Genomic DNA, 26588 nt, shown 5'->3' on the forward strand with positions numbered 1-26588 from the left:
CACACTTTGGCGAGGGTCTTGATCATGAATGGATTTTGAACTTTGTCAAATGCTTTTTCTGCGTCTGTTGAGATGATCATATGATTTTTGACTTTTTTTTTGTTAATGTGGTGTATGATGCTGATTGATTTGTGTATGTTGAACCATCCTTATGAACCTGGGATGAACCCAACCTGGTCATGGTGTATAATTTTTTTGGTATGTTGTTGGATTTGGTTGGCTAAGATTTTGTTGAGAATTTTTACATCTATATTCATCAACGATATTGGCCAATAGTTTTCTTTTTTGGTGGTATCTCTGTCTGGTTTTGGAATGAAGGTGATGGTGGCCTCATAGAATGTCTTTGGGCGTATTCCTTCTTCTTCAACCTTTTGAAAGAGTTTAAGGAGGATGGGCACCAATTCCTCTTTATATGTTTGATAAAATTCACCTGTGAAGCCATCTGGTCCTGGAATTTTATTTGTAGGGAGTAAAATCAGATCATTTTAAATGCTTAAAATGAAAAACAGTATCTATACCTTCACCCCAATTTTACCCTCCCAAATCCTCAACAATTTTCAGCTCTCCTAACATTTTTTTCTTGATTTTCTTTCTTATTTCTAAGCAATGTGCTTTACTGCTATTTCGTAGTTTCTATAGCTGTTTCTATAGAGGAATATATAGCCCTCTCACTATACCACAGTCCTCCTCAAAGAATACTCTTTCACTCCCCTTACCCTCTCAGTTTGTTTATACCAGTGGTCATTATTTCTATTCCTATGAATGTGTATTTATAGCTCATAGCTACACTATGTAATGCACTATGATTTCACATTTTTCATAATACAAAAAAACTCCCCTTAGGTTAATAAGGGCTTTTTCCTTTCATTTTTGAGTCAAAATTATTTGTCTGAAGTATAAATATTTGTTTACTTTTATTTTTTTGGAATAAATTTGGCATATAAGTTTTAAGATGTAGTGTGTTACTTAGATACATTTATATATTGTATAAATGTGTGTTACTTAGATACATTTATATATTGTATGTGTCAATCTCACATTCTTTTTTCCCTGAATCAAACTTTGAAAATCCAGACAGACTAGATTGAGATAGCCTCACTTTTGAGGACTGTTCCAAAGTAAAAATTTGTTCTATGAAAGTAGATTTGGGAAGCATTTATAATGATTTAAGAGTTAAGTATTACCCTAGAAATGTGGATTCAGTGAACTGAGGAAAAAAGGAAAATTGGAGTAATTGGTGTTTGCTGAGATGGGACTCTGTTACTTAAATTCCCAAGGTTGTCCTGGGAATGATAGGGAGACAATCAAATGTCCATAGAAGTTTGGAGATCTATGGGCAAAGAGACCTTCTGGAGGCACTCTTAAAAATTTTCAAAATCCTGTGACATAACCCATATAGTGGTCATCAGAAGTGCAAAAGTAGAATCCTTCAATTTTCCTTCAGCTAGGTACTGGGATATAGCAGTAATGAAAATACTTGTTTTTCCATCTTCTTAAATATCCTAGAGCAGGAGGTCAGAAGAATTTACTCATAAATTAGCAAAGAAATAAAGAGCAAGAGAGACTGAGCCTTATAAACTTGACAAGTAGAGGATTCAGCTGAAACATGCTTTCATGTTTACCCTGGGGACCAGACATGAATGCAGAAACCAAAACTGATGGTGGTATGAAGAGATAACAAGAAGCTCAGAGGATCAAACATCTTAGAATGTTTGCCTCTTAATGGGCACCTGTCTTCAATGCCTTTTCAGGCAAGTACCTACACAGCCAAAATTGTGTAGATGTAGCAAGAAAGAATAGAGTGGGAGTGGGCGAAACCTAAACTGATGGGGTTTCAATTTGGAACAACCAAGGAAATCTTGAAATATCTCGATTGTAAATCATGAAATGTCTGATTATATGGGACGAGCTAGGTTAGATTGTATGGAGCTTACATATAGAAACTAAGTAGTTACAATTTTGTATTCATGAGTTAGGGCATTGGAGTTACCACACCTGCATTCCTACTGCTTTTCTGAATATGCTCAACATACTGATTTTCCATGTAAATTCAGCTTTCGATAGATGTTGAGGCTGGATCATAGCTGCAAACTGACAGTTGCCTTCTAGGAATTTAGATGTGATCTCAGAGCATCAGAAGAAGTGGTGGAAGGGGGAAATTTTGTTTTACTTGATAAGATCCTTTTTGGATAAGAAGTTAGTCATTCAAATCATGGCAATATTCCATTTTCTATGAAGATGGGAAACCTGGTGTTTTGATAACTGATATATCCCAGTAGGTAGAGCAGTGCTTCCATAAGGCAGGCTCTCAATAGATCTATGTTGAATAAATAACTGGACAGTCATCCTTTCATTATGTCACATTAAGATCATGTAGTTCTACCTGCATTCCACAACTTCAGGTTTTGCAATAATGAGAAGAAAAAAATATTTTAGATAAGCTCTATCCACTGTTCAACAAGCATAACTTTCATCATGTCTGCATATAATCTGATAGTATCCCCATTGCTGAGCCTCTTCCTCACCTCTCAGGACGCTGGCTAGAGAAGTCTAGCTTAGCTCACTGACAATAATCATTTCAGACCCCAAATGAGGTTTGACTGCTTGTCTGGAACTTCATGTTATGGCATCTTTATGCTTGTACATCTGGGAATAAATAAATATTAAGATGACTACTCTTGAAAATTGGCATTCCATCTTGAATTATTCAACAGCATAAGAACTTCAACTTGGAAATACAATATTCACTTTTACTTTGCACCTTTACTTCCTCACTACATCTCTTTTAACTACAATGTCCCTCAAAATGCTATTGGAACCGATTCCTCAAAATTCACTTGCTGCAACTCTGACACTCATGGTTGTAAGTGATTTCATTGGTTGAAGGTTCACATACTCTTAAACCCTTTTAGCTTAACTGAAGCACTCATGCTCCAAGCTGTTAATGTGGGCTGGCTCTTAATGTTTAATAGAGTTATCCTTTCTATTTGTAACAACTAATTTGTTATTTTTCTTCCTTTTTTTCTCAGCCTGATCATTTTTCCATTCTATTTCTGCAGCTTTATTGTCAAACACAAAATCCCTGACTTTCTCAAGTGACAACTCATTAGGTTTATTCCATTATATCCAACTTTCTGAAATTGAGTCTGTGTTTGTACATTCTATCTATTGCCCCAATAGAATGTACATTCACACTTAGCATTATACCCTAATCAGATGCCACGGATATTAGCCTTCTGAATAGTTTCTTTTTTCCTTCCTTCCTTCCTTCCTTCCTTCCTTCCTTCCATCCCTCCCTCTCTCCCTCTCTCCCTCTCTTTCTTTATTTCATTTCTTCCTTTTTATTTTTTTCCTTCCCTACCCTTTTTAAAAATTAAAGTATAGCTATCAACAAAATAGAAACAGACTCACTGACACAGAGAACAGACTTGTAGATGTCAGTCTGACAATTTAAAAACTTTTTTTTCAGTTTTATTGAGATACAATTTTTGCTTTTCTATTGAGGGCTGATAATCCCTGATGATGACGCAATCCATGATCTTGGCAACACACTGTGTTGTTTCTTGAATTAATTCAAAATTTGATTTTGATTTTTGTCATTTTGAATCATGATTTGATACAGTTTACATCTTCCTGTATATTTTCTCCCTTACAAATTGCTGCCTAAATTAATGGCATTATGATGCATTTTAATATTTTACATGTATGTATGTAGTTTGTACATTTTCTCTGTGTAATTTCACTTGGAAATTTTTTCTGAATTTAAATCATTAAGCTGAAGTAAATATCATTTGTTTCAAAGTTTTTGCGATTTTTTTTCCTTCAGAATTTTTCCTAAGACAGTTATTACTTCCTTATTTCTTAGGCTATAAATAAAAGGATTTAGTAAAGGAACTACTTCTGTAAACAAAATAGCAGCTGCTATATCTTTATCCCCTTCTTCAAGCAAATTTGGTCTAATATACATGAAAATAAGAGATCCATAGAATAATGAGACTGACAGAAAGTGGGATGCACAGGTGGAAAAGGCTTTGATCCTTCCCTCTTTGGATTTCATTCTGAAAATAGTAAAGAGAATATAGAGATAAGATATTAAGACACTACCTATTGTAGAGACTTGAATTGAGCCTGCAAAGATAAGTAGTACCAGTTCATTGACATAAGGGTCAACACAAGAGAGCCTGTACAAAGGAAGAATATCACAGTAAAGGTGGTTGATGTGATTAGAGCCACAGAAAGTTAACCTAAATAGAAGCCCGACATGAATCATGGAATGCAGGTTTCCAGCTATGTGGGCTGCTGTGGTCATCTGAACACAGAGTTTCTTTGACATCATGGTGTGGTACTGCAGTGGGTTGCAGATGGCCACATAGCGATCATAGGCCATTGCTGCCAGAAGAAAGCAGTCTGCTGTCTCAACAGTGCAAATAAAATAAAATTGTGCCATGCATTCATAGAGGGAAACCATTCTGTTTTCAGAAAACAAGTTCCCTAACATGTTAGGAGTAATGGCAGAGGCACAGCAAGAATCCACAAGAGCAAGGTTGCCTAGAAATATGTACATTGGAGTGTGCAGACGATGCTCTTTTGCAATTATTATCATCAGGCCAAGGTTCCCCACCATGGTGATCAGATAGATGGCAAAGAATACCACAAACAGAAGGGTCTTCAGCTCTGGGTGATCAGTAAATCCCACAAGGATAAACTCATTGTTTATGGTCTGATTTCCTTTAGCCATTCCTGACTTCTCTGTTGAGACAAGAATCGTAGAGAAGTGAGGTACTAATTTATAATACATCCAATTCAACTCTGAGCTCTCCCTGGCCCAAAAGGACAAGGAGCATCTCCCATAATGCTTTCACAAGTCACATGGATTTTGTTGCATACCCATTTCTAGGGGAGCATCAATCTCCAGGAGCTCTTACCTTTAAGCTAGTTATTTAACATTTTCCCAGCGTATTGTCAAGACAAACATTTGATAAGATGCATAAAGATGGCTTTTGAGGTCTTGAAAGGAACATTCAGTGCAGAAGGCTTATCTGTGTGCTGATAGGTGTCAGCAATTTGTGTAAGTATTCCCAAGTAATTTCAATGACTGTGTCTGTACAGATTAACAGTGTTGTTTGAAAGACTATTTTTGTGCACCCATGTACATAGAAGCATTATTCAAGATAGCTAGAAGTGGAAGCAACTCAACTTTCCTCTGATGGATGGATGAATGATCAAAATGTGGTATAGACATTTTGATGGAATATTAATCATCCTTAAAAGGGGAATAAAATTCTCACACATGTTAAAATATGGATGAAACAATGATGTGCTAAGTGAAATAAAATAGACACAGAAGGACAAATATTGTTATTCCACTTAACATATTAAAGTAGTCAAACTCATACAGATAGAAAGTAAAATGTGGTTGTCCAGGAAGGAAGGAATGGAGAGTATTATTTAATGGGTACAGAATTTCAGTTTGGGAAGATGAAAAGTTCCTGGAGTTGGGTAGTGTTGGTTATACAACAATATAAATTTACCTAGTGCCAGTGTACTGTATATACTTAAATATAGTTAGAATGATACATTTTATGTTACGTATTTTTCTACTGTAAAAAATTTCAAGACTATTATCATGGTATTTATATCCTTTATGCATGCAATATAAAAGTGCCTATATCTGCATGTGCATAAAGAAATCTAAAGAAATTTAAATGCTATCAAAAGAAACTGAAGCATTCCTGAGAGTTAAAATTTGATAAATTCAATTTATAACTCTGTCAAAAACATCATGAGTAACATCAAATATCACAGTTAATATGACATAATTTCTATAGTTTTGTTCTATAAAGAACTTCTACAATCAGTAAGAATATCCCTGAAAAATAAAGAACAGGAACAGAAAAATCTCAAAAATAATTCAATTTTTTAAACAAATTAAAATGTTTGACTTCATTGATAATCAGAGAAACATAGTTTGAAGTGGTGAGGAAGGCATATTTATTTTGCTTACCAAAATAACAAGGTTTAAAAGCGTTGTCTGAAATACAGTAAAATGGGAACCTAATTGCCTTTGTGGCCAAAGTATTAGCTGGTTGAGTCATTGGAAAATAACTTGGTAATAGATTAAGGAAACTCTTAAATGTTCAGACCTCTGACTGGTTAGAGTTAATGTTCAGTACATATAAAATACTACTACATATAAAATATTTAACCAACAAGGACCTACTGTATAGCACAGAGAATAATACTCAACATTTTATAGTAACCTATAAGGGAAAAGATTCTGAAAAATAACATATATATATATTATATAGGCAATTAGGTTCCCATTTTACTGTATTTCAGATGATGCTTTTATATGTAATTATCACATTTATTAAGCTTTAAGTATATTTTTTCTATCTTCATGGACTTTTAAAAATTGAAGTATAGTTGATTTATAATGTGTTAATTTCTACAGTACTGCAAAGTGATTTAATTATATATATATATATATATATATATATACATATATATATATCCTTTTTTATATTTTTTCCTCTATGGCTTATCAAAGGATATTGAATAGCTTTCAGTATATATTTAAACCTTAATCATCTATCCCTTAGATTTTTCCTTATAGCCTGAGAGTTCTAATCTATTGGGAATTGCTTTATTTCAATCTGCCTTCATTTATTTTAGTTAATTAAAGAATACTTTATTCATTAATTTGTTACTTATTAAATGCCTGCTCTGTGTTATATATTTTCTTAGAAGATTACTTAATTCTTCTGGACATTTCCACATTGATAATTTTCTGGATATTCGTTAACCATAACTGCAGTCTATATTACTGGAATAGAGAAAAAACATTTTGGGGAGACGATCTCATTCTTTTTGGCCTCATGAAGCTGTTTACTCACTTTTAAACTCAGTCTATTTGTGGTGGATACCTTTAAAAACAATATTAGAAATGAATATTTGAAATCTATATAATCTGAATTATTTTTTCACTAAATGCCTTACTCTTGGTGACCTGACATATAAAAAATAAACATTTTAGGGAGTTCCCGTTGTGGCTCAGCAGGTTACAAACCTGATTCTGGTTGCATCCCTGGCCTGGCTCAGTGGGTTAGGGATCTGGCATTGTGAAGTGTGGTGTAGGTCTCAGATGAGGCTCAGATCTGGCATTGCCATGGATGTGGTATAGGCTGGCAGCTACAGCTCCGATTCAACCCCTAGCCTGGGAACTTCCGTATGTTGCAGGTGTGACCCTAAAACAAACAAAGAGAACATTTTATATCTACATAATTTGAATATGTTTTTTCATTAAGTGCCTTACACTTGACAACGTGAAGTCACCTAACAGTTTTCCTTCAGTTTTCCCAGTTGATGATAATTAATCAGACAGAAATGAGTTTTACATTGATATTTTATTTCTCTAAAAATCAAAAAATAAACTGAAAATCTCCCTAAAATTACATCAGCAGTTTAAAAGCATGATTTAAAAGTATATTCCTTCCTCATGTAATTTCTTTAATAGGGAATATCTGACACAAACGTTTTAAATACCATTTCATTGCATAGGCTAAAATTCCATTTCATCTGTGAAGCTGTAAGTTATATGGCAAACCATATTATTAGAAGAAGTTCCAAAAACTTCTGTTATTACTGTAAAAGTATGCTTTTACTTATTTATTTTTGGCTAAATTTAGGTTTTTTTTCCCTTAAATTCAGAAGTAATGCAAATGAATTATAGTCATTTGTTCAGATCTTATACAATGGACCTTGGGGTAGAGGAAGGATTTTAAGGAATGTAAAAAATTTAAAAATAAGAATTGTAAGGAAAAAACCTTAAAGAACTTAAATAAATATTTCTATAGGTTAATATTTCTACCAAAAAAATTAAATGCTTTATCACCTGTATTTCCCAGTAAGAGTTTTTATAAAGGTTAGTTGATTACCTGATGATGGTTTTTAAAGTAGATGTAGTAATAAAACTCTATCTTCTTGATTTTTATGGGGAGTATTTCTACCATCAAGTTAATGATAATATTTATGTCATATGGTTCAAATGTTTTAAATAATTCTAAAGGGATTTACTTGGCATTGACAACAGAGCATCACCTGAGAGACCTAATCTCCTATACAATACAAGCATACTCAATTGGAATAATTAAATATATCCTTTGAGAGCTAAAGAGTAAGACAAATGCCCATTTCTAAGCAAATTTTAAGGGCTATATTTGATTTTAATTCTTATGCGTTTATACCACTTATCCTCATTACCAGTCTGAATATAAAATTCTAAGTGGGAAGAAAAAAATTCCCTCTGGATTGGTCAGCAAAAACTTCATAGAGGAAGGATTTATTCATAGGACTTTTTTTTTTTTTAATTTAGGGCCACACTCACAGCATATGAAAGCTCTCAGGGTAGGGGTAGAATTGGAGCTGCAGCTGCTGGCCTGTGCCACAACCACAGCAACGCAGGATCTGAGCCACATCTGCAACCTATACCACAGCTCATGGCAACTCCAGATCCTTAACCCATTGAGTGGGGCCAGGGATTGAATCCGAGTTCTTATGGATACTAGCTGGGTTCATTACCTCTGAGACACAATGGGGAACTCCTTCATAGGACTTGTTGATTCAGAGGAGAGGTTGTGTGAGCAAAGGCCTTAAACTATCACTCTCCCACCTCTTTTTAAAGACAATGTACAATTTCTAGAATATATATTTAAAATTACATTCATAATGTCTTTAATCTTATACCTTAGTTACTAGAATAACCTTTAAATTTTTCTTGTGGAGTTCTCTTGTGAGTGGGTTAAGGATCTGGCATTGTCACTGCAGTGGATTGGGTCACTACTGTGGCACAAGTTTGAACCCTGGCCCCAGGAGCTTTCACATGCTGTGGGTGCAGCCAAAAAAAAAAAAAAAAAGAAAAAGAAAAAAAACCTAAATTTTTCCTGCTAATCCAGATGTAACTTCTATAAAGATTTCTTTCCTCAAAGTATTCCCTTATTTAGGACTTTCCTATAATTTTTAGTATAATGGATCCCTGTTGCCTACCACAACTCACAATTTGTTTGGTTATTTACATACCTAGATCTTTCTAATCTACATCATTTGAGTTCACTTCCTTCCCATGTACCATCCTTATGCCAAAACCTTCTTTTCGTGGCTTTCTGAATAAATCACTTTCATCCTTCATTTGGTGCCTTTTGCCTTATCTATATTACTTTCACCATTTTTTTCCATCTATCCAAATCCTACCCCTTAAAGCCAATCCAAGGTCTATTGGGGACAAGCTTATCTATCTTCTTCCCACCTTCAAAATTCTTATTAGCCATTTAACACCTGAAGTCTCAATATTTGCCTGGCGTGGTCCTCTGGCATTTCATGGGTGTAAGTCTTATTCCCCTCAATTTGATTATGACCTCATTTTTATCATGATTATGCATATTTCTGAGATGGACCCTTAAAACACAGCAAAAAATAAAACAAAACAAAACCAAGCCCTGCCCTCAAACTTGAATTCTAGGGCAATGTGATTATTTCAGGTGAGGGGCACATTACTATGATGATGTAGGACCAAGTCTGTGCTGATGTACAGCATGGGGAAACTTTCTCCTTCAGTAAGAGCTTAAGAATCCTGGGGACAAGTTTCCATCAAAGGAACTGTGGGGGAATGACGAATGTTGCCCCTAGCTCTCCTCTTACCCGTGAAACAATGTGAGCTCAGTGAAAGATTTATGGAGCCAGTGAAAAGGATCAAATAGCTAATTTCTCATTATTTTAATTTTCTTGCAAATTTATGAAAAAATATATCCTTACTTAAATATTTGAAAATTCTTATGTTCAGAATCACAAAATAACTGCCGTTTGCTTCACTATTTATTCATATGTTTATTCAAGAAATACTTTATAGTGTGTACTATTGTTAGAAGAGGTCATCAAGAGGACATGAGTGCTGGTCGACCTGAAGCCTGAACATGGGCAATTGGGCTACCATCCCCTCACTTGTCCTTGTAAAGTACTTCTGACCCAGTGTTCCCACTGTGGGAGCTGTTCCAAGGACACAGACTTGAGATAGCAAGGTGCTGTTGAGACCATCTGAATGGTCAATGTGCCTGAATATAGTTAATGCCTCTACATAAAATTTTGTTATTCTGATGGGTGGATACAGAGACCTTCTTTTCTTGCAGCTGCCCAAGACAAGCCTTGTATGTAAGTTCTCTTGCTTGTTAAAACTACCAGTTTAGAGTGGTCTGTCTCTTTCTTTGGTCTCTCCTTGTCCTCTGTGTAGTTTTCAAACCAACAACTCTGTATCATTACAATTATGGATTCTGTTCTCATGGAGCTTAATATTCTTTTTTAATTTAATTTTTAATTTTTTTGACTTCTTCCCATTAAAAATTCTTTTATTAAAGTTAGTTGATTTACAATGTGGTATTAATTTCTGCTGTACAACAAAGTGTTTCAGTTATACATGTACACACATTCAATCTTTTTCAGATCCTTTCCCCATAGAGGTTATCACAGAATATTGAGTAGAGTCCCCTGTGCTTTATGGCAGGCCCCCATTAAGCATCCATTCCTTATACAAAAGTGTGCATATGCCAATACCAAACTCCCAATCCATCCTTCTCATAAAGATTGCATTCTAATAGAGGAGACTGGGGAAGCAAATATAAATAAATACATAAACAAGGAAAAGAGCAAAAACTAGAAAGCGCTGTGCTGAAAATAAGATGGGAGTGGTGTGATAAAGAGTGACTGGGAGTTACTTTAGGTCAGAAGATTGGCAAAGGTCTACAGGAAAGGTGGCCTAGTCAAGTGTAGACATGAGTAGCAAGAAGACAGCCATGGCAGTTTGGGGAAGAGCATTTTAGGTACAGAGGTGATAGTGAAAATTCCTTAAGGCAGAAATAAGTTCTGCATGTTTGAGGAACTGGTAAAAGGGAGGGGACAGTGGTTGATAATGTGACTGGGTAATTGATCTTGCAGGGTTTATAACACAGAATATGGGATTTTTGTTTTATTTTCAGCTTGATGAGAATCCATGGGAGGACATATTGATTTCCTACTGCTGCTCTAACAAATAGCCCCAAACTCAGGAGCTTAAAACAATACAAATTTTTATTCTTTCGCAATTCTGAGGTTATATCCAAAATGATTCTCACTGGGCTAAAATTAAGATGTCAACATCCTTTCTGGAAATTGTAAGGGAGAATCTATTTCCTTGCCTTTTTCCTGGGTTCATGTCCACCTTTATCTTCAAAACCTAAAATTACCAATTAAATTTTTCTCACATTTTACTACTCTGAGTCTGATTATTCTACTTCTGTTTTCAAAAATTACACTGGGCCCACCTGGATGATTCGAGAGCATTTAATTCCTTTTTGTTGTGTATCAGAACATACAATTTCTGAGAATTAGCATGTGGGCATCTCTGGGGGGGGACATTGTTAGCCTATCAAACTAGAATTAATTTAAAGCAGAGAAATGGCATTACCTTATTCATATTTTTTATTTTTTATTATTTTATTTTATTTTTAGGAAATGGATCATGAAAGGTCAGGGTGAAAATGCAGAGAGCAGCTAGGAGGACACTGCAGCTGTTCAGAACTAGGCTGATAGCAGTGGACCCGCAGAAATATAGATGGATTTGGTTTATGTTTTAGAAGATGTCAACAGTATTTGGGGTCATTTCTATTTGAGAACTTGTAAAAAGAGTAAGTGGGGAAAATGGCTGGATTTGTTTTTCCCTGAGCATCTGAGAAGGACCTGGTAGCCTTTATTAGCTGAAGGAGATTGGAGGAGAAATACATTCTTTGGGTGGAGTAGCCAGACATATGAGTTTTATTTTATGCATGTTATGTTTTGAGAGCCTTATCAGTCATCTAAGTGGAGATGTCACACAGGTAGTTACATATAAAGGACAAGGCTGGAGATTAGGATTCATCAGCATCTATATTTTAAGCCTTGGAACTGAGTGAAATCATGTAGGAGAGTGAGAAAGCAGAGAAGAGAAGGGTAACTGAGAGAGAGCCCTCTGGGACTGTCTGGTTTAGATTAGACTGGATTATATAGCACACAGAATGCCTGGTGTGAATAGGATACAGTGGGGTAGGAAGTACCCTAAAAAAGATGAGATTAGAATGCCTCATCAAGGAGCTTGAATTCTATTCAGTAGGCCCGAATAAATTTGTCAAGGGAGAGACTCTATCGAATCTGAGTTTTAGGAAAACAATTCTGTGTGTGACTCATTACTTCGTTTTCTATGCATCATTTTACAGGCCGACATGGCATAAATGAAAAATTTACACCCGAGTGTTTGAGGGCCTCTCACATACCATGTTAAGATTACATCTGTAAAACTAAAGATGACTTTAAAATTTTGATAAAGACAAAACAAGACAACAAAAAGACCCCAAATTTAATGTGATGAATATTGGTTTGCTTTTATGGTCACGTTTGACCCATGTTCAAGAGTTGACAGTGGTTATAACAATGCCAAGCACAGTGCTAAAAAACAATAGGTATTCAAAGCAATACAAGGCTTAATCGCTGTTTGTAGTAACTTCTCAATGTATCAGGGAGGCAGTTATGTAGACAAATAATTAGAACGCAAAGTGATAGAATCTATAGAATAATCATACGTTTGGAACATGGGAGAACAGATGGGAATGATTTAATTTGCATGGGAGTGTTAAAAAAGCTTTCTGGAAGAAAACTGTCCTTTCCATGATAAAATAACATTCTAGTTTGGCAGTAGAGAGCACATCTCCATGTTGGAGGAGCCAAACACATTCTCCAAAACTTTTCCCAGATTCTCACATTCCCCCTGGGGAAGTAGTCACTACTGCTACCCAAACCATGGTGACCATAAAATGACATTGCTCTGCCATTTCCTCTGTCCTGAATGATTTCCTCTAGCAAAGAGAAGATTAAGAGGGATCATTCGTGCATGCCCTGATTTAGAGATAACCATTGGGAAACAAAATGTAGTAAATGCAGTGATATTCAGCTAGAAGAAAGCAAGTTTTCCTACAGAGAAAGCAAGTTGACAGGCGATGTTGACTGTGTAACACAGTCCTGTGGGCTTTGTCAGGGGATGGATTGTTGCCCACTGGCTAGCTATGATTCCTCTTCATTTTCTCCCATTCAAGGTAGTATATATAATAGAATGAAGAAGATATTGTTGAGATAATATGGAATCCATTCTAGTTTATATATATACATATGTATATATATATATATATATATATATATTCATTGCCATTAATCTATTTCTAACCATAAAGTACCATAGTTAATATTATTATATTATTATAAACAAGTTAAGTGTAATGCATCTACAACTAATTGTGACAGATGAGGGCATCTTGAAAGTCTGGATTATGTGAGTGAGTCAGTCATCTTGCACATATGGGTTCCTATGCTAGACCTCCTTACTGCTCTGCAATCTGTCTCTGAAGGGCAGATGTTATCTTTCCCCAATCACCAGAAAGTTATGGCATGGTTCAGTCCCAGGAGATCTATTTCTAATAATGTGAGACATAGGAGAGTGGGCAGGAGCTCCCCTTCTGTTATTGTGTCTGAGGGCTTAGCTCTTTCCCTTGAGAGTGACGCTAGGAATGCCCAAGTCTTCAGGAGAGCTTCCAACCTAACCACAAAATACAACCATGCCCTTAACAGAGAAGTCATATTAAAATATCCCACAATTAGGCCCAACATCTCTATAAGACACATACACACACTGAAAAACAATTAGGTGTGTTTTGTTATAGATTACCTGGGAGAGAACATTTGATCAAGTGGTGGTGAGGAGTGGAATGGACAAATGTGAGAATTCTTTAGGATATAGAATGAGCAGGATTTTCATGATAGATTGAATGTAGGGTTAAAAGATGGAGGACCTAAAATACTGGTTTATGTAACACAGTGATTATGACTCACTGACACTGGAAGAGGATCAGGTTTGGGGAAAGAGAAGAGCAGGATATAAATTTGATTTTACATAAGATTAGTAAGAGATGACTTTGAGACTTCTAGTAGAAGCTGTCTCATTGGCAACTGAATACAAGGGTTTGAGGTACAGAGGAGAAGTCTGAACATATAGTTATGTGAAGATGTATGTTTATGAGTCAGTTGTCTAAAGGTAGTTTCTGAATCCCAGAGAAGATGTAAGTAAGAAAGCCTAGAGCAATGCTGTCCAATAGAAATATAGCATGAGTCACAGATGTAATTTTCTAGTAACTACATTAGAGATAGTAAAAAGAACATATGAACTTAATTTAAATAACATTTTATTTACTTAAATAAATATAAAATATTATCATTTCAATATGTACTCAATATAGGAGTCCCCACTGTGGCACAGTGGGTTAAGAATCCAACTGCAGCAGCTCCATCTTCTGCAGAGGCGTGGATTCAATCCCTGGCTTGATGCAGTGGGTTAAAGAACCGTGTTAGCCGTGGCATAGTTAGCAGCTGTGGCTGGAATTCAATCCCTGGCCTTGGAATTTCCATATGCCATGGGTACATCCATTAAAAAGTTAATCAAAAATAAAATTAATGGGAGGTCCCATCGTGGCTCCGTGGTTAACAAATCCGACTAGGAACCATGAGGTTGTGTGTTCGATCCCTGGCCTTGCTCAGTGGGTTAAGGATCTGGCATTGCTGTGAGCTGTGGTGTAGGTTGCGGATGCGGCTCAGATCCCAGGTTGCTGTGGCTCTGGTGTAGGCTGGCAGCTACAGCTCAGATTAGACCCCTAGCCTGGGAACCTCCATATGCCGCGGGAGCAGCCCAAGAAATGGCAAAAAAAAGACAAAAATAAAATAAAATAAAATAAAATAAAATTACTAATAGGGTATTTTATATCCCTTTTCCATACCAAATCTTCAAAATCGGATGTGTTTCTTTATACTTACAGCACCTTGCAATTCAGATTATACACAGTTCAAACATTCAGTAGCAACCTGCTTAGTGCATACCTATTGAACAGCTCAGGTCTAGGGGTAAGAAGAGAAGGAAAGAAAAAAGAGAGAGAAAGAGGGATAGGAAGATTTATGAGATAATGTAGTAAAAAGCCAACGAGATTGAATTTCTTTAAAAAGTTAGTGGTTAAACGATTTGACTAATTTCAGACTTTGTCATTATAAACAGTGCTTTTTTTTTTTTTTCCTACAACTGTGTACTTCTGCCCTATTTTGGAAAGCCTCAATTGACCTCACCATCAGCTCTTTAGTTCTTCTCTCATTCTCTCAATTTTTAATACCAAACTTGAAAAGCATTCTACACCTGCTCTTTTCATTAATTCTCTTTAATTATCTGTAACCTAGATTTTTTCATTCCCATTACTTTGTTAAAAACTATACTCCCCAGTGATCTTTCCATCAAGCCCAATTATCGTTCTTGAACCTTTGTTCTCCTTGACCTCTCTAGAACATTGTCAAAGATTAAACATTCTCTCATTCTTAAAACCGGTGCTTTCCATTTCATCATAAACATTTTTTTGAAGTTCCTTCTCTGAGCATTTCTTCTTGCTTAGAACTTAATGACTCACAACTGGATGCACCTGGCTCCCAAATTTTCATTTTCAGCTCTAGTCACCCCACCCAACTGATGTCTGTGTGATACTTCCATGATATCTAATTATCCTCTCAAATGCAAAATACTTGAAAGGAGAATTACATTATACCAGGAAGGAATTTTTCCTCCTAATCCCCTAGGCTGTTACAACATATGACAGAGATTAAGATAACCATACAACAGGAAAGAGAGGGAAACAATATTCCAGGTTGTAGATACCATTTGTTCACTCAAATATCCTTTTATGTATTTATGAGCATTGTCATCTGACCATGCACTGTGCTAGTCTTTTGGGATAGGCAGTGAATGAGCTAAACATGGTCCTGCCTTCATAGAGCTTATACTCTTGTGGTGGAGAGAGACCCATTACAATTGTATGAAGTGCTATGAAGAAAAGTACAGAAAACTGTGGGTGCATATATATAATAGGGGTCTTACACTAGTCTGCAGATTGGGGCAAGAAAAAATTTCCATAGAAAATGGCATATAAACTGAAGCCTTGAGAGTATATGAATTAACTAGGTAATTGATGAAGGAGTGAGACAAATGACATTTATGTATTTGAAAGCTTTGCATTGGGAATTCCAAGAAATGAGATTCCAAGAAATGAGAAGTCAGTACGCTTGTTGCCCAGTAAATCAGAGGGATAGTGGTGGTAGTTCAAGCTAGAAGGGGAGTTAGTGGTCCGATATCATGGGTTTTGTGGTCCAGGGTCAAGATTCTCAAGTGTATCCTAAGAGCAACCGGGATACATTCAACATCCCAAGGTTCAAATTTTCAGGAAAATCTGAGAGACTGCTGTTATCCTCACTGCCCAGATACAACTTGTCATCAAGATGCCATCAAGTCCCATGGATCCTTCCCTTTTACCATCTTTCACATCAGTTCCTTCTACTACACTTGCTCAGGACTGTATCCATGATTCTTAGCTCACATGTTTCATGCTCTGCATAAGTGGGACACATATTTTAGATCAATAAAACCAATTTTTTCTTAATTTTTATTTTTTGGGGGAGTATAGCATGCAACAGCTTGATGTAGGATCTCAATTCTCAGACCAGAGATTGAACCCAGGCCACAGTGGTGAAAGCACTGAATCCTAACCACTAGACTACCAGGGAACTTCCAGTAAGATCTACTTTGATACAATTATTTTTCCATAGTTTGATTAATACATAAAATTTGCTTGTTCTAAAACTGACCTTATATAATGAGAAGGTACTCTTCATCAAATGGAGTATTTTTTAAATTGAATTATAGTTGATTTACAGTGTTGTGTTACTTTCTTGTGGACAGCAAAGTAATTCAGTTCTACAAATGTACACACACAAACTCACATCCTTTTTCAGAATCTTTTATAGGTTTTTACAAAATATTGAGTATTGTTTCCTCTATACAGTAGGTCCCTGTTGGTTATCTATTTTTTATATACAGTAGCATGTATATGTTAATCCCATCCTTCTAATTTATCCCTCCTCACCTTCCCCTTCTATAGTCATAATTTTGTTTTCTGTGTCTGTGTGTCTGAAAAAAAAAAGATACAGAAGCACTTATTAACAAACAGAAAATTAATTGAGTGGGCCCTGAGAAGCATACAGCAAGGTGATGCTTGCAGAAAATAGGTGGTCAGAAGTATACTGTCACCTGAGCTGGTCCCATAGAAAAATGTGGAAATTTTGTCTCATGAATATGCAAGAGAGCTTGGTCAAATCAGTGAACAGTTCTTTTAAAATAGAAACATTGTATGAAGGGCAATCCAGAAAAGCTTTTGTTAATGGTGGACACTTGCAGATATTACGAAACTTTTTTATGCTAATGTAGTAATTTTATCATAATTACTTCTGTCTTGTTTAATGCTTTTGTGTCTTAGTTTTTAGAGTATTCTGCTAAAATTATTTGTATCAGTATATGACTTGGCAAATTATATCTTTAATTAGCTGGGGCAATTTGCATGAATTAATGATATCTAGTAAAATGTTTAGTAAACCCAAATGTCCTCCCTAGAGACTTTATTAAAAGTTTGACCCTTAGAGGCTGGGAATTGGATAAATTCCAGGGGTGCAAATGAGTTTTATTTCATTTGTAACAATGCACAAAGGACACTATTAGGAAAGAGATTTCTGGTAAAGGTGTTACAAGTGAGAAGAGAGTTGATTTGAGACACTCCTTTGGGCCAGAGACATCATTAGCAAGGAGGGCTGAGTTTATCTTTTAAGAATCACACTTTAATTTTATGAAACAAAGAGCCCTAGAAAATCTCTCCAGCAGGCTGATAACCAATTCTTTTTATTAAAGAAAACAATACAATCTCGGGCCTGTCATTCTAGCACCCTGTCCCCTGCTAGCCTACATCAAAGTTTTATTTCATAAAGGATTTCTGTACTCTTCAGCTTTAAAATGGTATAGCTTCTCTAGCGAAGGATCTCAAATTCTTATTGGCTTGGATTCCTCCCAGTACCATCAAACTGCGATCATTTACTCAACAAATATTTCTTGCCCTCTTTACCTCATAAAATGTTGTGAGGACTTCCAACTACAAAAACACTCAGTGACAATAACAATGGTTGAATTTATTGAGAATTTAAGACTTTTACAAATATAATTTAATACCAACAACAAAGCCTCAAAAGACAAAGTGTCACTTTCAAGAAGGCATTATTGATTTTCAGTGAAGATAATTTTTTTTTTATTATTTTCCCACTGTACAGCAAGGGGGTCAGGTCATCCTTAGATGTATACATTGCAGTTACAGTCCCCCCCCCTTTTCTTCTGTTGCGACATGAGTTATCCAATAGAATCTTCAGTATTTTCTAGTCTGGAGATGAAAAAAAAAAAAAAGAAGCATCTTTAAAATTGTGTTGTCTTGGTGCCCTGTATAGAATCTCACTGATATTTATATTGATATAAATACTTGGATACATCTATATAATTGATACAAATTTCAATTGTTATTTATATTGTCAATTATTTATGTTGATATAAATATCGTTATTTAGGTTTATAATCTCGATTAAGATACAGTTAAGCTTGAGTTGAAAGAAAGAAAAGGAGTTACTTCTTTTTTGAAAACCATAGTTTTTTTCTTTTTTGTTCCCTTTGGGCTTTTAAATTTTATTTTTTTACTTTGCTCCCTACTAGTGTGAGTGGATTCTTCTTGCCCCTCCCTAATTACCAAGGACATTTCAGCCCCCCAGCATCTGAGTACACTGCTGGTGCTTGGTGTATTTTTAAAAATTAAGGTACAACACACATGTAACACAGTATGCAAATCTTATGAGTACAGTGTAATGAATTTTCAGCTATTTATATACCTGTATAATGACATCGACTACTGACATCGACTTCAGTGTTATTCTAAACTGAACTATGAAAGTGTAAAAACCGAATGTGTGTAGAAACGTTTCACTTAGAAAATGCAAAAAATGTTAATGTGTAATAGAGGCTGAGTCTAGATGCTTTGAAACTATAGGTATAATATCTGATTTCAACCCGCACTGAATTTCTAATGTGAAAAGCTGAATTGGCTGTATGTTTATTTGGGCAAAGGCTGAGTCAAAACTTGATGGGAAAGAAATTTGCTTTTAATTTTCAAATGGGAATATGTATGGTGTAGGTACTGGTATAGGGTGGTAGAACTGAGTTCTACAAGGCAAAATTGCAACCACTCAAACTTACATTTCATAAACATTTGCTCAGATGAAAAGTAAAAAATGCAACAGTGATGCCTTCACTTATTCATCTCCCCATGAACTTTATATGGTCAGGAAATAATTAATGCCTTGACAAGTAAAGCTCACCCTGAAAATCTGGTTTTCCTGAATATTAACTTCTTTCCCATATTTACCAAGACACAGAATCTGACTCCTTCCAGCACCTCCATAACTCCCATTCCAATCCATCCTTCCTTGAACTGTTGCTTGGCCTCTAGGATTCTACCTTCACCACAACCCCTACCATGTAGTTTAGTCTCAGTGTGGTCCTTCTAAAACAAAAGTCAAGGAGTTCCCATCGTGGTGCAGTGGGTAACGAATCTGACTAGGATCTATGAGGTTGCGGGTTTGATCCCTGGCCTCGCTCAGTGGGTTAAGAATCCGGCATTGCCATGAGCTGTGGTGAAGGTCGCAGATGTGGCTTGGATCTGGCATTGCTGTGTCTCTGGCGTAGGCCGGCAGCTACAGCTCAGATTAGACCCCTAGCCTGGGAACCTCCATATGCCGTCAGAGCAACCATAGAAAAGGCAAAAGGACAAAAAAAAAAAAAAAACAAAAAACCCAAAAGTCAAAATGTGTCCCTCTTCTGCCTCAAGCTTTTCCAATTAACTTTATTTTTTTATGATTTTTACTTTTTCTGTTACAGTTGATTTACAGTTTTCTCAATTTCTACTGTACAGCCAATTAACTTTAAATTCAAACTCCTTCCTCCTAGGCACTTTCTCCCTGCCACCCCTCTTTATGGGCAGAAAATAATGCCAATACTCACCAGTTCTTTATGAATTTACATTTATCAAAATGAAAAGTTTTTATTAGAAAATAATTGCTTTCATACATCCTTATAAAGTATGAAGAGTTCCTTCAGGGTGCAGTGAGTTAAGGATCTGGTCTTGTGGCTCAGGTTGCAGCTGTGGTGCTGGTTCCATCCCTGGCCATGGAACTTCCACATGCCACTGGTGCAGCCCCAAAAAATAAAAACAAAACAAAACAAAACAAAAAAACGGAGACATAAAAATTAGAAATTAAAAATTTTAAAATTATACATGGCTTGGGGGCTACCTGAAGTAACTATTATCATTCTAATGTATAGTCTTTCAGAATTTTTTCTCATATTCCTTTAAGAAAGTGGAACCACATTGGAAAGAACATTTTAACTTAAAAATATTAAAAGGAAATACATCTATATCAATATGCAAAAACATACATCAAAATTTAATGCCTGGGATGAGAAACACCTGGGTGCCCTCTCAGACTAGTCTGTAAGCCATCTGGCACATGCAACCTATTAAGCAAATCCCAGTCTTGCCTGAAGCCTCTCCCAGTGTCCAAGCCAGAGTCATAGTGAGGTAGTCCCTCATCCCAGGAGCCCACCAGGTGTTGGAACTGAAGACCATGATCTGGCTAAAAACCTGCAGGTGTGGTTTGGCGTGAGGCCAGCACGGGGGGGTGAAATGCGTGTGCGCAAGGGACACAGTCTTCTTTCAGGAGGCAGAAAGCCCAGGGTCAGCAATGCCAGCTTCTGACTTGATTCTTGGCACCACTCTGAGGTTTGCCAAGGTCCTAGGCCACAGCAACCCAAACACCATGTTCCACTGATTCCCTCAGGGCCGTTCCTCCTGACAGCAGTGAGGGGTCTAGAATTCATCTCACAAGGTGGTCTCTGCCTATTCCTATGGCCTTTCCTCTGAGGAATAAACAGCCTCAGGTACATATGTAATGGTAAGTACCATTATTCTTATTATTTTGCTAGCTTTTTGAGATATAATTGACATACAACATTGTGTATGTTTAAGTAGTGCAGTGTGATGATTTGATATAGGTGTATATTGTGAAATGATTGCAACAGAAATTTAGTTACCTCCATTCCCTCACAGAATAACCCTTTTATTGGTGTGTGTTATGAACTTTTAATATTTACTCTTAAGCAAATTTCAAGTATATAAAACAGTATTGTTAACTGTGATAGTAGTTACATAGTCATCTTACAGCTGAAAGTTTTTTCCCTTCCACCGGTTTCTCCTGACTTCAGCCCCTGACAACCAGCATTCTACTCTCTAAGAGTCTGACTTTTTTAGATTTAGCTGGTGCCCTCAAGGTCCATCCATATTGTTTCAAATAGAGGGATTTCTTTCTTTTTTATGGCTAACATTCCATTTTGTGTGTGGTTGTGAATAATATTTTCTTTATTCATCCCATGGTGGATACTCAGGTTGTTCCGTGTCTTGGCTGTTGTGGATTATGCTGCAGTGAACTTGAGGGTGCATATATCTCTTCAAGATAGTAATTTTGTCCTCTTTGCCTAATAACCAGAAATGAAATTGCTGGATTACATTGTAGTTCAATTTTTAATTTTTTGAAAACCTTTATAGTGTTTTTGATAGTGGCTGTACCGATTTACATTCCCACCAACAGCACCCAAGAGTTCCCTTTTCTCCACAGCCTTGCCCACATTTGTTAATCTTTTGTCTTTTTGATGACAACTATTCTAATAGGTGTGAGATGATGTATCATTATGGTTTTGCATTTCCCAGATAATTAGTAATGTTGGGCATTTTTTCATATACCTTGCATATGTATTTTGGAAAAATTGTCCATTAAATTTCTCTGCCCCTGCCCCAGGGAAGTATATCCAATCTCTTGGGATAGACCATGATGGAAGATAATATAAGAAAAGTAATGTGTGTGTATATAAATATATATATACATATATATATATATTTATATGACTGGATCACTTTGCCATACAGAAGAAATTGGCACAACATTGTAAATCAATTATACTTTACTAGAAAAATTAAAAATATTTCTCTGCCCATTTTTTTCCATTTTCTTTCTTTCTTTTTTATTTTTTTCCCACTGTACAGCATGGGGACCAAGTTACACATACATGTATACATACTTTTTCCTCCCATTGTTGTGTTGTGATGTAAGTATATACACAATGAAACACTACTCAGCTATAAAAAAGAACCAAATAATGCCATTTGCAGCAACATGGATGGAACTAGAGACTCTCATACTGAGTGAAATGTCAGAAAGAGAAAGACAAATACCATATGATATCACTTATAACTGGAATCTAATATCCAGCACAAATGAACATCTCCACAGAAAAGAAAATCATAGACTTGGAGAATAGACTTGTGGCTTCCCCGGGGGGAGAGGGAGGGAGTGGTAGGGATTGGGAGTTTGGGGTTAACGGATGCAAACTATTGCTCTTGGAATGGATTTACAATGAGATCTCTGCCCATTTTTAATAAAAGTATTATTGTCATTGAGAAAATCTCTGCCCATTTTATATATTTTTGATATTAACCCCTCATAAGATATATGTACTGTCCATATTTTCTCCCATTTGATAGGTTGCCTTTCATTTTGTTGATGTTTTCCTCTGCTATGGAGAAGATTTTTAGATTGATGTAGTCTCACTTGTTTATTTTTGCTTTTGTTGTTTTTGCTTTTGGTGTCAAATCCAAAAAAATCCTTGCTCAGACAACGTCAAAGGGTTTACCCCTGTGTTTTCTTCTAGGACTTTTATGGACTTACATTTAAGTCTTTAATCCATTTCAAGTTAATTTTTGTGAATGGTGTAAAATCCAGTTTCATTCTCTTGCATGTGAATATCCAGTGTTCCCCAACATCATTTATGGAGAGACTCTTATTTTCTCATTGTGTATTCATGGTGCCTATTTCAAAGACTAGTTGACCTTATATGTGTGGATTTACTTCTGAGCTCTCCTTTCTGTTCTATCGGTCTTTGTGTCTGTTTTTGTTCCAGTATTGTAGTGGTTTTCTCCAGTTTTATTGAAATATAATTGATATACAGCACTCCATAATGATTTGACTTACATATATCATGAAATGATTTTCACAGTATGTTTAGTGAACATTCATCTCATATGAATGCAAAATTAAAGAAATAGTAAACTTTTTTTTTTCTTGCGATGAGAAATCTTAGGATTTACTCTCTTAACGACTTCCATATGTAACATACAGCTATGTTAATTCTATTTATCATGTTGTATGTTACACCCCTAGTATGTATTTGTAACTGGAGGTTTGTATATTTTGACTGCCTTCATCCAGTTCCCTCTCTTAACCCCTCTGACTTCAGGGAGCCACAAATCTGATCTTTTTTTTTTTTTTCTATGACTTTGCTTGTTTGTTTTAGTAGTATAATTGACCTACAACACTATGCTAGTTCCTGCTATACAACATAGTGATTTTATATTTCTATGCATTTCAAAATGATTGCTGCCCTAAGTCTAGTTACAATATGTCACCATACAAAGATATTACATAGTTATTGACTATATTCTCCAAAGTGTACTTTGAATATCTGTAACAATTATTTTGTAGCTGGAATTTTGTACTTCTTAATCTCGCTCACCTGTTTCTTTCCTCTCCATAGCTCTTTTCCCTCTAGTAACCAGCTATTTGTTCTTTGTAACACCATTTCTTTTCTGTTATAGTTGTTCATTGTCTTATTTCTTATTATTCCACATATAAGTGAAATTATACAGCATTTGACTTTCTCTGACTTATTTTTTTTGTCTTTTTGTCTTTTGTCTTTTGTTGTTGTTGTTGCTATTTCTTGGGCCGCTCCCACGGCATATGGAGGTTCCCAGGCTAGGAGTTGAATCGGAGCTGTAGCCACCGGCCTACGCCAGAGCCACAGCAACGCGGGATCCGAGCCGCGTCTGCAACCTACACCACAGCTCACAGCAACGCCGGATTGTTAACCCACTGAGCAAGGGCAGGGACCGAACCTGCAACCTCATGGTTCCTAGTCGGATTCGTTAACCACTGCGCCACGACGGGAACTCCTCTCTGACTTATTTAACCTAGAATAATATCCTTTGGGTCCTTCCATGTTGTCATAAATGGAAACATTTCATTCTTTGTTTTTAATGGCTGAGTATCATTCTATTGTATATGTATACCACATCTTCTTTATCCATTCATTTGTTCATAGCCACTTAAGTTGCTTCATATATGGGCTATTGTAAGTAATATTGCAGTTAACCTAGGGGTTCATTACATATTTTCCAATTAGTGTTTTTGTTTTCTGCAAGTAAATACTCTTGAGTGGAATTGCTGGAATTGCTGGATCATATGATACTCTTACCTTTAATTTTTTGAGGAATCTCTGTACTGTTTTTCATACTGGCTGCACCAATTTACATTCCCACCAATGTGCATGAGGGTTCTCTTTTCTCCACATCCTTGCCAACAATTTTTATGTTTTCTTTTGGATAAGTGCCATTTCGACAGGTGTGAAATTATATTGTCATTTTGATTTGCATTTCCCTGATGGTTAGTGATGCTGAGAATCTTTTCATGTGCCTATTGGTCATTTGTATGTCTTCTGAAAAATATCTATTCAGATCTTCTGCTCATTTTTTAATAGAGTTTTTTTGATGTTGTGTTATATTAATTATTGTATATTTGGATATTAAGCTCTTATCAAATATATTACTTGCAAATATCTTCTATTCTGTCGCCGCCTTTGCATTTTCTTGATTGTTCCCTATTCTGTGTTGGAGCTATTTGATGTAGTTCCATTTGTTTATTTTTGCTTTTGTTTTCCTTGCCTGGGGAGACATATCCAAATAAAAATTACAAAGACTAATGTCAAAGAGCATACTGTTTGGCGTCCTCTGTGCTTCCTGTGTCTCATTATCCGTTTCCTTTAGAGTTGGAAAGTTTTCAGCCATAATTTCTTCAAATATTTTTTCAATTCCCTTTTCTTTTTCTTCTCCTTCTGGAATCCCTATTTTGTGTCGATTTGCCTGCTTGATATTATTCCATAGATCTCTTATCTTGTTTTCATGTTTTTTTTTTTTTTTTAATTTGGTTTTCTGTCTGCTGTCTCGATTGGGTGATTGCCATTATTCTATCTTCCAAGTCACTTCCTCATTCCTTTTCATTATTCATTCTGCTCTTCAGTGCCATTTACACAGTTTAGATCACTGCAAATGAATTTTCTAATTTTTTTGGCTCCTTGTATATTCAAGTTCATTTCTAAAGTAGTCTGCATTACTGTTCATGTCCATTCTTAATTTCTCCATATTCACTCTTAGTTTCTTCAGTATTTTACAATCTCCTATTTTGAACTCAGGTTTTATTAAACTGCAGAGGTCCATTTAATTGTTTGCTCCTTCAGTTGAATTCTCCCGTTCTTTTAAGCTTCTGAGCCTCTTGATTTTGCTTCTATTTTTTTTTTATTCTGTGAGTTTAGGGAAAAAAAAAAACTACTGTATTCTTGGAGGGCTCTTTATATGCAAGAGCACCCCTGGGTATATTGGGAGGGCTTTATATGTATATATATATACATATACATGTATATATATATTTTTTTTTGGCAAGAGGGCTGATTTTGCTTTGGATGTTTTCTTTCTCTTTCCTCAGTGTGTGCAGGATGTTATCCACATGCTGATGTACAGCCTGTTTGTGCTTCCTGGGAGATAGAAGCAATGGGCACACTAGTAGCCTGTGCCTCATTGCTGGGCCCTTGACAGTGACAAGGACCTCATGCAGGTGGTACAGGCTGCTCCCGGTTTCAGGGCTCAGGGAAGTGGCGGTGATCCTCAGGCAGGTGTAGGCAGTGCCCAGAACATTTGGTAGTGGCAGTGGTAGGGCAAGTTCATTTCCATGGTAGGGAGAACAACCATGGGTGGCACTTGTTTGAAGTGTCCTCCTCTGCACTGATCCCTGTGGCAACTGTGGATAGAGGTGTTGCCTGTTTAAGGACCCCTAGTGGTTGCAGGCCATGCCCGCCTCTGGAGTCTGAGAAGGCTCTGCTGGTTTGCCCCTATCACCTGTAACCCATACAATAGTTGCCATGCCACCTGTAGCCTGTGCAAAGTGCACCCCAACACCTGTAGCCTGTGCAAGAGGCTCCCCTTTGCCTGAGAGCTCACATATGAACAAAAAGATATTCCTATGGTGGTCTGCCCCTTCTCCTCTTACCCTCCTCAACAGCAGTGCCTTGCTTCTCCTGTGGGCCCAGACCTCCTCCTGGCTTCTGTCAGCTGTCGTTTTCCACTGCCCATCCTGTGATGCACCACTCCCTAGCCCCTCAGGCTCTCTCTACACATCCAATCCTAGTCCTCTCCAAGGAACTGACTTCTGGAGCCTGAATCTCAGCACTCAACCTCTGCCTGAGTGTCTCAGGCTGTGGTGCCTGGGGGCAGTTCTATCAACAGTATGTACTGCTCTTTCTCTGCTTTGCCCTCCTCAGTTGGCTTCTGAGTTTTCTCTGAGGCTTTGAGGTCCCTCCTCAGTTGACCTCCCTTTCAGTT

The 26588-nt window shown here is 36.5% G+C and overlaps 1 protein-coding gene across 1 annotated transcript; it reads right to left on the reverse strand.

Annotated features, from left to right (window-relative positions):
• Window positions 1798-6425, reverse strand: LOC110256444 (olfactory receptor 5K1-like). Its single transcript, XM_021070687.1, has one exon. It carries the CDS (start codon window positions 4796-4798, stop codon window positions 3797-3799), a length of 1002 nt encoding a protein of 333 aa, XP_020926346.1. The 5' UTR covers window positions 4799-6425; the 3' UTR covers window positions 1798-3796.

Source organism: Sus scrofa, chromosome 13 (genome assembly GCF_000003025.6).
Source record: "Sus scrofa isolate TJ Tabasco breed Duroc chromosome 13, Sscrofa11.1, whole genome shotgun sequence".
In the NCBI taxonomy this organism is placed as follows: Eukaryota; Metazoa; Chordata; class Mammalia; order Artiodactyla; family Suidae; genus Sus; species Sus scrofa.